General features: G+C 47.9%; 1 protein-coding gene across 2 annotated transcripts in view; it reads right to left on the reverse strand.

The window, feature by feature from the left end:
* The window catches only part of Tgfb2 (transforming growth factor beta 2), an 81,638-nt gene extending 71,660 nt beyond the window's left edge, over positions 1 to 9,978 (reverse strand). The window contains exon 1 of one of the 2 annotated variants that reach the window (XM_021198024.2): positions 8,420 to 9,978. In XM_021198024.2, coding sequence (XP_021053683.1) covers positions 8,420 to 8,765 — 346 coding nt within the window. In that variant the 5' untranslated portion in view covers positions 8,766 to 9,978. The remainder of the gene's footprint in view (positions 1 to 8,419) is intronic. The other variant, XM_021198025.2, reaches the window with a different exon arrangement.
* Between the last annotated feature and the right edge of the window lie 2,451 nt (positions 9,979 to 12,429).

Consider the following 12,429-nt stretch of genomic DNA (forward strand, 5'->3'; position numbering starts at 1 on the left):
CACTGTTAAGCATGTACAGTACACTGTTAAGCATGACCCGAGGGCTCGGCGTGGCTGCTCTCTTTGTCACTGGTTTGGATTGCTTTCTCAAATCACTTCAGGTGACTCCCCGAGAAGTCCCTTGTACCCTCTCCTCCAGCTTCCTTCACCCTCTGAGGTCCTTCACTTGTTGAAGCCTTTGCACCTAATTCAGGGCTGGGCCAGAGCTGGTCTGGGGGGACGGGGACGGACGGGGACGGACGGAGAATGGGGGAGGGGGCGGGGCTTGAGACAGGGAACCACTATGAAGCCAGGGTTAGACCAAACCCTGAGGGCCAGAAGCAGTTATGGAAGGTGTCCTCCTCACCCGCGCTACGCCTACGGCGTGGTTCAGAACAGCTGCTATTGACTTCATTCTTAACAAACTGAGAACAAAGCCCAGGCAGGCGATAAGCATGAACCCATGCTACAAGGCCAGAAACCACACAGTTCTGAAAGCTCGTAGCGACAGGGCCATGTTACACTCAGGGCAGGACTCCCATGTTTACAACCTCCACCCCGACTCCCTTTGGTTCGATCTCCTTCCACGTGTTCCTCTCTTGCTTCTACTTCTTAGTGAGTTCTAAAGCGCAGGCTCATTTTGCCATCCAGATGGGTTAACTTTCTCAAAGCATCCTACAGTGCTTGGGAGGGGTTGCAGTCCAGGTCAAAGCCAAGGACTTGATAAATCACAAGGTTTGTATCAACCAAGTGAACATTTGAAAGCTAAATGGGTTGAAGGGGAAAGAGCTCCCTCCAGCTTTGTGCAGTCTTTAGGGACACGTTTGTTTTCCTAGGAAATGATTCTGAACTTGCAAATGCAGTGCTCCTCTGGAGGACAGAGTCATTCTCACAAGGGGACATCATGCTGAGCTACCCATAGTGGCACACGACTATGGCTCCCTTACTCAGAAGGCTGAAGCAGTAAGATAGAGTTCAAGGCTAGCCTGGACGACATATCCCATGGTCTGAGCTACATATGAAGACCCCACTTCTACCAAACAAAACGAAAGGCAATAGAGTCCATTTCCTGGACTGTTTGTTAAGACCACGGTTACCAGCAGGGAGCACGACCTTTGTGTATATAATGTACCACCGATAGACTGACTGCTGTAACCTCAGATGTCAAAATGAAAACGCTAGGGCCAACTTCAGACTTGGCGTATGAGGATGAAATGAGACACGTGTAAATATTTAAAGCCAGGCCTGGCACACAGAAGTGTTCAGTAAAGGTTCATTTTCTTCTTATCCATAGCAGTACCATTCTCTAAAAATGTAGAAACAGGAAATGAGCCTGTGCTGCCTCAGTCTGGTGACACTGAAAGTCCTTTCTGCTCCTTTAAGGGGAACAGCCGTTACTCCCAGGTCTCCGGTGCCGGCCACTTTGGAGGTTCAGTCTTTTTCAGAAGGCCACACTCACTTGTTGAGCATTTACTGAACAGTGTGCCAGGTTCTGTAGGAACAGAGAGAATCTGGGACATCTACAGATCCAGTAGCACAAGACAGTGTAGGGAGGCAGAAATGAGCGTATACCGCAGGTCAGGATGTCAGGGTGCACAAGAGCCAATCAAATGTATTCAGACAAAACAAAGGTGGTCTCTTACAGAGGAGCCATCTTCTTACTGCAACAATCGTCAAAATATTAAAAGACAGTTCATCCAGTTGAAGAAACAACATTCACAGGGCCCAGAGACATGAAAATCCATGGCCTGTTCATGGATAAAAGCCAAAAGAAAAGATTGCCAGAAAGTGGTACTAACAGGTTGGTAACAGGCAGGGGCGGGGCAGAACAGGATGAAGGCAGAGCTGACCTTATAGGGTTTACAGCACTAACTACTTAAGAGAGCTGAACCTAAGAAGACACCAAAAAGCTCCAGGCCTCCTCATGTAAGAGGTCACCTACCTTGCCATCCTCTTTCCCCTCAAGGTCATTTGAAGAATAATCAGAGTGAACCAGGGAACTGGACCCAGTGGGTGGAACATCCATGGAAAGATGTGGGGATGCCAAGACATCCCGAGAACGCAGAAGTGGTCCCGGGACATCTCATCTCACGTGAGTATTGCTGATCCCGTACCATCTCATAATCAGTCACACACTAGAATCTGGAGTAGTTTTCCCTTCTGGTGGTATGGAAGGAATGGCAGGCATATCTTAAAGTCAATGACATTTGCAATCCAATGAATAATGACTGCCATGTAGAGGCCTACTAAGTGCCAGAAGCTGACCAGGTCTTCTTCACACATCAGACCTCTGCAATCTGGTGGCCCAGTAGAAATCTGAAGGGCTGCTGTATCCCGAAAACACAGCTGGGTACTAGATACGAATAGGCACGATGGTCTGACCACCTACAGAGGGATACCCATCATCTCGAAGGGTGAGGGGCAATTTGGATGAAAAGCCAGGGGCTAAAGAGGGTATGATGTGGAGTCAAAGCCATCCGGGCATGGTCAGAGTGCAGTCCAACACCCACTTCTATCAGAGGTTAGTAAAGAAAGAACCACCCAGTCAAGGCAGTTTGAGGTTAGAGCAAGACACAAATTTCTTTTAAACAAAAGGTGGAAGTAAATCTTTTGGTCTAAACAAGCCTGACCTAGAATCCCTAACATGTTATTAAATTTAAAATAAAGTACCTAGAGAACAATGAATTTATAAATACTATCTCTGGGTTAAATACTATCTCTGTTCAGAATATATTAAAGAGCTGAACACAAGCACACCAGATGCTTTAAAAAAAATGACAACAGAAACATCTGTTTATCCCAGCCAAAGCCACATTTCGTCAGGCTGCTGGGAATCTGCAAAGTGGATTCCTCACTGAGACCGAAGGACAGACCGGAAATGCAAGGAGACAGCGGCGGACAGGACTGCTCTGGGCAGGCACCTGCTTGCTGCCCACCTGTCTTGGGAATTTATGAAGAAGATGCCAGGGGCAGTGAGGAAGGACCTAGGCCAGGAACCCTTCCTTGCACACTTCTCCCTGGGCTCCCTCCACCCTGCCTTCCCGAACCTTCCAAAATTACAGCTTCAAGTGTGTTGTAATCTCTGGGCAAAGGCCCCGTAGTACTGACCTCCTCGATTCTAACCCAGATTTGATGCGAGTTCAACAGTGAATCATTAGCCCTTTTTCTCATCTCCACTTCCTCTAGGAAAAGCGATTTGTCATTCTTTCATATCTTTACACAGAAGGTGCCTGAGGAGGTTACACTGGCATCTTTCCACCACGTGGAAGACAACTTTCAAGACCTGCATTTCCTGGCCTTGACCACAGGAGACGCTGTGGAGACGCGGGGGTGTGGTTAAGCGAACCACATGCTCTTCAGACTTGGGGAACTCTACTCGAGGGAGGCAGCGGCAAAACTACCTCTCCGTTCCAGCTATAAACTGTGTTTTAATTTGATGCTTCACTTACCTACTTTGCAAAGTAAAAATGAAGGAGTACGGAAGGAGGAGAGCTCAGAGGCACTCAGGTGTAACCACAGCGAGTCATTAAAAGAGGGAATGAGAGAGTCGGCTCTGTTGTGCATTAATAACAGCCATCATGGAAGTCAAGAGGTCCTAACTAGTTTTCACTCACCGACCCCCACTCTTCCTCTCTAACTCACATTCATCTATGAACATACACAGAGAATCTTTTAGGAGAGAAGGCAAAAATACAGCTTTAAAGTAAGGCTATGGGGCTGGAGAGATGGCTCAGTGGCTGCTCTTCTGAAGGTCCTGAGTTCAAAGTCCCAGAAACCACATGGTGGCTCACAACCATTTGTAACAAGATCTGACTGCCTCTTCTGGAGTGTCTGAAGACAGCTACAGTGTACTTACATATAATAAAATAAATAAATCTTTAAGAAAGGAGGAGGAGGAGAAAGAACAAAATCAAAAAATAATAATAAATTAAGGCTACTACTGTGTTCTGCTAATATTCCACTTCGTTGGGCTTTTGGCCCACTAGGCCAGCAATCTGGATATATAGAAGGACAGCTTCATGAATTGAATACACATTCCTCAAAACCATCCTGACATTGGCATTCATTCTACATCCCGTAATTTCACTTAGAAATCACAGGAGGACCAGAGAGGGAGAATTGCTTAGCATTAAATGTTTGGCCTTCATGTGAGAAAACTACAAAGGCTACGTCTTTGTGATGTTTCCCGGCTGTGTACTTCAGTCCACTAATTCAGAGATAGAATAAGCCGACATGGCAATTCACTGTCTTTGCTTGCCCAGCGGCAGATTCCACTCTTCATGAACACAAATTGCTTATTCTATTTGAAAGGAAAATCCAAGATAATTCCTCTGTTCTTTTTGTTTTCTATACGCTGACTTGGCATTCCTGGTGAATGAAGGATCAACCCCATTACTGAAGGCAAATGAATGGGAATGTTGAGTGTTGGTTGTTTCGAAGGTAGGAGCTTCAATATCACAATAATAAAGAACACATCATACAAAGAAGCCCAATCCATATTCTATTCTGACTATTCTCTATTTAATGATTTTATTTTAATATCCTTTGATCATAAAGATATTTTGTTGTTGCTATTACTTTTTAAAATATTACTAGGAGCAGAATCCAGCAACCCAAGCTGCACATCAGGGAACTGTGGCTTCCCGCCATGGGCAACATCGAAATTTGAGGCAGAATAATTCTCTGGCATATGGCAGAAGAGGTAGGCTGCCCTCTTCATTATAATAGGATAGAAATATCCCTGGCTTCTATCTCATGAGGACCAGCAGAATCTCACCTCAAGACAGTGAAAAATATTTTCAGCTGTCACAGCAGAAGCCATACAGAGCAAGGAGAGGAGAGAGCAGGGCTCACCTTTGCCAGAGTTAGACCCACAACACTTCGTTGAGAAGAGGAGCAGAGAGGAGAGCCAAGCAGGGCAGTGCACACAATCCTAGCACTGGGAAGGCGAGGACAGAGGGCCATGAGTTTGAGGATGACCTAGACTATTAAACAAGTTTGGGACTAGCTTCAGCTACAGTCTGAGACCGAATCTTAACAAACAGGTTTGGAATACAGATCAGTGATAGGAAGTGCGTCTTCACATGGGACAACCTCTGACTTAAAACAAAACAAACAAATGAGTAAATAATAAAAGAAAAAAATAGACCAAAAAAGAAAATGACTTCCCTTCTCCCTGCTGGGTCTCTATTTGTTTTAATATCAGTTTAGATTCTTCTTAGAAAAGAGTCACTTTTGCAGAATTTCTAAAGCCTTATACAGTGTCTTTTGAATAGCTGCACCTTGAACTTCAAAGGAATAGTCAAAGTGTTTGGCATCCACTGATTCCTGCAAGGCACGCGATCCGTAAACTCCAGCACAACTCCACTCTGAGTCTTAAACCAACAGTATTCGAAAAGATCAATATGCAGAAATTCAAAACTAATCAGATCCCTTCTTTAAATGTTGACACAGTATTATTTATACCCCCATAAATACATTCTTGGCTAAAATTCATACTAGAAGCTTGGCACCTGGCCAGTTCTATTAATATCTACTTATTTATACAGCACACTTGGCCAAGGATAATATTTAAGACAAAGTATGCCTGAGGGCATATACAATATCTCTTGTATTTTCGGTTTTAAATCTCCACATTGCTAAAAAGATTGAGTATGAACTTTATAAAGCGTCCCACCAAGGGCTATCAGCCGTCTGTAGTGATATATAGTCACCAAGCATAATTAGAGCATATTTGTAATACTTGAGTTGAAGTCACTCCCTGAACACTAATAAGTTGGTAGAAAAAAAGAGGCGGCGATCTTTCCCATGACTTCTCTATTGGGCTTGTGACCCTCTTCAGATTCACTGCAAGATGTAACAGGCACATGCCCTCCCTGTATGCACCACAGTGAGGCAGAAAGTGCTGGCATAGAAACCAGCCAGCTCTGCTCCTCTCTCTCTCTCTCTCTCTCTCTCTCTCTCTCTCTCTCTCTCTCTCTCTCTCCTGGAAGCACTCCCTATATTCCAGGGCTAGAAAGTCCTGGAAAATCAGTTAACCTACTTTCTATAACATTATCCACAGCCCCTGCTCAGTTGTGTTGAATTCGCTATTATTAATATACCTTTCTACTCCTAAGCTTCTACACTGAACACAACCTTCTTAAATCTCTAGTGTTCACGTAAAAATTATAGCACATGTGTGTGTATGGTATGTGTGTGTATGTGTGTGCATGTGTACAGCGTGTGTGTGTGTGTGTGTGTGTGTGTGTGTGCGCGCAAGCATACTTAGGTTTTCATTTCATCGGAGCTTCAGGAGTGGGACACAGAAGAGTCCACATATTGATGTTCTTGATATCCTTCCTATAACCTGGGCATTTTCCTAACCTGCTCATGACCTTGGTCCTGCGGTTGGGTTGGTTGTCCCATCTCTGCTCACCTTCATCCACGGGACTGAAGCGCTTCCCCTGGTGGCCTGCTCCCTGCACACCTACGCAATGTGCGATTGGATCTTGGTCCTCTCTGCAGACCTCCTGACAGCTAATCTGAGCTTTGGCATGTAAACACCGAAGAAGGAGTTATTCAGCCTCGGATCCCATGCCTGTCTGTCAGCCCAAATATCTGCAGAATCAACACATGCATGTGGGAGAAAGCTAACTGATTCAACCCTTCCCTCAGCCTCAGTGGCTCTGGACTAATTACAATGAACTTCCTTCCCTAACATCACTGTGGCTCCACCCCGGATAGAAATCCTTATTTCCCAGGGGGAATAAACAGGGCGGAGTGTACGTATCCACTGTAGTGGGTAGGGCCATAACTATAATAATAAAACCGTCCTGCTGGCCAGGGTTCCCTGCATCTGTTAGGGCACTAAACAGCAAGAGAACACTACAGGGTACGAGAAGTGACCAGAAAGAGTGTGGTTAGACACATGGATAGACCAACACTCTGAGGGCACCAAGTACAAGACCCGGCAAGTCAGATAGCTACGGCTTGTCAAACTAAAAATAAATATTAGAAGAGAAAAAAGCACCGCCCTGCAGTTCTAACTTCTGGGATAAAATTACCAAGATGGCTGCATTATCTATTTAGGCAAGACACAGAGACTTCACAAAGGCAGCCAGCAAGGATATAGGGCATGGAAGGGGAGGAGAGAACACATCAGCCAATGAGAAGTTTATGACAGGGGCTTGGAGCACTGGGATGCTGAAGTTATTTTGTTTTTTTGTTTTTTTTTTTTTCTTTCAGTGTTTCTTCCTGGTGCTTAACCCTCTCAGGTATCACTCAGTGCTGCTGCAAAATCAATCTCTCTCTCTCTCTCTCTCTCTCTCTCTCTCTCTCTCTCTCTCCCTTCCTCCCTCCCCTCCCCCCTTTTAAAGAACTCTGAAACAAGTCTACACGGACTGTACTTCTCCCCTTCCCCCACAAGGCTCCACAATAAATCGCTGCTACTGTATGCCAGCTGTTTCTGAAGCTATTGCTCCCAGCGAAACAGGGAGAAATATTTTTTTTAAATAGCTGTCTTTCCCATCTTCGATTTCAGAACGTACGGAAGACCCTGCTGCTTGTGAAAGCGCTGGGGAACAGAGTTCAAGGTTGAAAAAGATCATAGAGAATCCCCCTAAGATAAATGACCTGCTCCCAGGCTAGCGAGGACTACCTAGAAAAAAATGGGAAGTGAAACCTAGATGAGCCCAGTTAGAACTGTATTTATTCTTTCTAACTGTCCACGTGAGGTCAAAAGGGGACTTGGCAATGTGGCTTTGCAAGAAGACTGGGCGTAAAAACAACCAGAGAGAGCAATAAACGACCCCGGAGGATTTAAGGGGTTTTGAGTGACCCCCACCCCCACCCCCACCCCGCGCACCCGCAATCCAGTTTGGTGTTGGTGATGCTGACATTCTGAGGGGAGTGAGAGACAATAGCAAAGGCTTGGGGAGTCCCCAGATAGGTCATCAGGGAAGGGGGGCGCCTTTGGGAAGACTAGTTTGGAAGCACATTTTTTAACTCTTTGTGTACCAGTTGCAGGACACCCCCACCCCCACCGCACGCCAACCCGGCAAAGAAAACAAAGTCTACCGTGGTCTCTTAGCCTAAAGTCATCCCGGGAAGCGCTTTTCTTTTGACAGAAGGGAGCTGATTCGCTAGTTGGTAGACCAGGGGAGAGGAGAAACGCAAACATCTTTTAAAAGGTGTGGGGCGTTTGTGGGTAGGGAGTTATGGAGAAATAAATAAATAAGTAAAATAGAAGTTGAAGGTTTGCAAGCCTGTGGATCTCTCTCCATCCCACGCCTGGAAAGGCAGTGGAAGGGAGGAAGGACCGAATGGAAAGGAAGCGATCGGGACCTGGGGACTCGGAGAGGAAAGGGCGAACGCCTAAGGCTGCTGTGGATCTGAGGAGCTCCGGGCCAGCCTTAGACTCGGGGATGGAAAAGGCGAAAACCACGGAAACTGTACTCACTTTCGGAGGGGGAGTGGGACGGCATGTCGATTTTATAAACCTCCTTGGCGTAGTACTCCTCGTCGCTCCGCTCGCGCTCGCAGGCGGCTGCCCTCCGGCTTGCCTTCTCCTGCAGTAAGTCCCTGGTACTGTTGTAGATGGAAATCACCTCCGGGGGGACCTCATCCGGCTCCGGATAGTCTTCCGGGGGGCTGGTGAGCTTCAGCTTGCTCAGGATCTGCCCGCGGATGGCCTCGATCCTCTTGCGCATAAACTGATCCATGTCGAGGGTGCTGCAGGTAGACAGACTGAGCGCCACCGGGACCAGATGCAGGAGCAAAAAGGTGCTCAGCACACAGTAGTGCATGTTTTTAAAAGGAAGAAACGTTGATGTTGTTATTTAAAGTAAGAAAAAAATATATATAAAAGAAACTAGTAATACTCAGAGCGTTCAGGTAGAGTTGTTTTTAATACGAAACTTTTGCAAAGCAGTCGAAAGTTAATGCCCAACAGAAAAACGTCCCTGGCTGGGATTCCTTTAAAAAAGAAAATGCATCGCGTTCCCAACGTGGAGATATTAATATGCGATGCTGGGACGGAGTGGGGGGGATCTCTCACTTTAAGGAGTAAGAAAGGTTTGCTTTTTTTCTCCTGGAAGGGAGAGGGTGAGTGGCTCTGAAGTAGAAATAAACTTAAGAGGAAGAAATGGAGTTCAGTGTGTCAGGCTCGGTGCGGAGTGGCTGATCTGAACTCCGATCCTCCGGCCAAAAGGGACGAGACGAGAAGGTCCGGGGGCAGGCAGGAGGCACGCAGGGCCGCGGGGAGCGCTGAGCGGCGGCCGGGGCTGCGCCGGGCTCTAACTGAGATGTTCAAAGACCGAGCGGCTCGGCCCTGCCTTCCACACGTGTGTGGATGAGTGTGCGTGTGGATGTGTGCGCGTGTGCGCGCGTGCGTGTGCGCGCGCCGAGGGCGAGCTTGGCGAGCCGCGGGGAGGCAGATGCGCCCCGGAGCGGCTCACTCGGAGACTCGGTGGGATACTGTCCGCCCCGGAGATCCACCGAGGCCGAAGCAGGCGGCGAGGATCCCGCTCCTGCCGGCCGCGCTGTGGCCTACACCCGACTGGGTCGCTCCACGTTGCAGCCGCCGCTGCCGCCTGCAAAGAGGGCCAGCCTCCAGCTCAGTCCTTCAGATCCTCCTTTTCTTGCTCCAGGCGGCCAAGGGCGACAGAGATCGGCCACCTCCTTAACCCCCTGTGGAACAACACCGCCTCCTGGGCGGGTTGGCTGCAGACTGCCCCGGGACTCGCACCCTTCCCTAGCTTTTCCTAGCTTCCACCAAGCTTGCACTTTCTCTCTTAGGGTAAGTAGGAACTTGCGACCCTAAAATAGACCTCTGCCGATCCTTCTCTCCGCAGCTGGGTTGCTCCAGAATGGCTCTTTAAACCCTAATACTTCTTCTCTCCATCCCTGGCGCCGGCCCCAGAGCTCAGCTCTCAGCGCCTTCTCTTTTTCTCCCACTTGCTCTCCTGCCGGCAGTTTCAGCAGCTCCGCTCTGAACTAACCTTCTGCTGCCAGCAGATAACATCAGGATCCTGCCCGGAGCAGAGATTTATAAGTGCTCCCCAAACCACGTGTTTGCCTTCAACAAAGTGACGCGCTAGGATTACAGTCAGAAGTCCTCTGTTACTAAGACCACGAGCTCTGGACCGTTGGAGGGGGTGTGGAAAAGGGGACAGCCAGTAAGGGAGGGCGACTGGCATGAGGAATTTGCAGTAGTCACTGTGTGTGATCACCAAGGGGGCTGTGTGTGGAGGGGCAGGCAGCTAAGCATCCCATTTCTGCGTGGTGGGGATCACTCATTCGCAGCTTCCCCGAGTCCCTCCTGAGTTGAGTGCTTGCGCACACATGTACAGGCGTGTGTATATACACACACACACACACACACACACACACACACACACACACAGTGTTCCATGAAGCCCCAGAATACTCAAGGCCATTCCAGCCCAGCCCTGAAGATATGCCTTCCAATCCGACTCCTGACCTAACTCGAATTCGCTGGGATTCCACAACAGGTTGTTTTACGTTGGTCTGTTTGCAATCCAGCCCTGTTGGCCTGTGAGCTAGCAGAACACAGAAGTATCCCTTTCACCCAAAGCATGCTCTGTGTCACTGCTTTGAATAAAGGAACTGTTGCCTTCTTTATGTGAGCCCCTGCTCATGTGGCTTTCTCCTCAGCCTTCCTAGACAGGGATGACCCACCACCTTCTGCCTGTCGCAGCATATCTAAGACACCTGGGTTTTAAATGTTTGCTGTCTCCTGACGCACAATATCATAGCTTGACATTTTCTACTTCAACTTACCCAAACTGGTTGGATAACAGAATCATTCTTCCCACTGGTCTTTTCCCCTTTCCCCTTTAGTTAGTCAAAGTCAACATTTCAACCTTAGTGATGACGCTGTGGCCACGATGACTAGACAGGTCGTTAAAGCTGGAAACTGTTGAGAATTCCCCCAGGTTAAGATCTCAGTATCATTTCCTAGTTCAAAAGGATCAAACCTTTAGGGATGTATACAGTACGTGTGTGTGTGTGTGTGTGTGTGTGGTTACAGTATTAATCGAGGGAGCTGTAATGATATAGCTGGCATATATTATATACAGCAATGAACATTATTATTTGTATTTCACAGACAAGGAGACAGAGACCATAGGCAGTGAGGTCTGTTGTTGCAGAAAACAGGAAGGGGCAGGCCTGGGCTTTGCAGAGAAGGCCCAGACCTGGGTTCTCTCCCACCACGCACTTCTAAGAAGTTATCAGTCCCAGAACATCTGACAAACAGGGATCCTGAGGCTCAGTGAGTGTGGGAGATGCAGGACAATCTACTGCCCTCTTACAGAATCAAGACCCCCCCAGTCATGTTCTATGTTCTAAGGCTCCTGCAGAAAACCGTCTGTTGAATCATAATCTCCTCGCCCACCTTGAACACAAAATTCCTCACTCCACTGCCTGCGAAATACTGGCATGAATGAATTGTTCTAACATGCACCTAAATGATTCTGAAAACCATATTTAAAAAGCCTCCATTATTGGCAGACTTCTTCCTTCAAGGTCAGGAAACAGGTCTCCGGGCTCCACCACCACCTACTGATCAAGAGCTCCTGTCTGTGGGCTGATGGTCCCTGTCAGCTAGAGTCTCCCAGTGAGTCCAGCTCTGATCCAGCTGGACAGAGAAGACAGAGCGGGAGCTAGAGCTACCGAGGGCCAATGTCACTGGTTTGTGGGGATGCTGCCAGGAAAATCTGGTGAACACATAGGTAGGGTGTTCTCAGCAGCCACTGAGCCTTTTACTGGGTGCTGAGACGGCCTGGGGAACAGCTATAGGTACATCGTAGGATGAGCTGGCACGGCTGAGGATATGGGTGGGCAGAGCAGTAGCAAGCCCCCTGAATTTCATCTGGGAAAGCAGGTACTCCACCTACGCAGGCAGGTGCCCCTCTCGGGACCGGTACCCACACTCCTGCACATGACAGTGACTGAGAACTTAGACCTCTCTACCCCTTAGGCCTGAGGCCAGACCTCTTCCTAAAAGGCTCCTTTGGTTTTTTTCCCAAAGCCCAGGAGGTGACAGACACATCTTTTCTGTCTCTCGTATGAACGAACACAGTGACTGAATTCATCAGAAGAGGAGCCTCTCTTGTCTCACAGGGGAGCAGTTCTCCAGAGTGGATCTTGGTTGTCATCAATGAATCCCGTCTTCAGCAACGCTAAGGCTTCTGCATCTCCATATTCAGGAAACAAAAACACCACATTTATGGATCATAAGTACTCAGAGTGCTACGGGCAATAAGACAAGAGAGCATATTATTACATACACAGTGTTTACTACCCCAGTGGTCAGGGGGACCAGACCACTCTGTGAGTTCAAAGTCCTGCACTGTGGCTTTATGAACCTAAGGAAGTTATTCACAGACTGTTGATCACCTGGGAGAATGGGGACATATGCAGAAGACTGTAGGGAGGGGGTCATCA

This window comes from Mus pahari, chromosome 5, assembly GCF_900095145.1.
Source record: "Mus pahari chromosome 5, PAHARI_EIJ_v1.1, whole genome shotgun sequence".
NCBI lineage: Eukaryota > Metazoa > Chordata > Mammalia > Rodentia > Muridae > Mus > Mus pahari.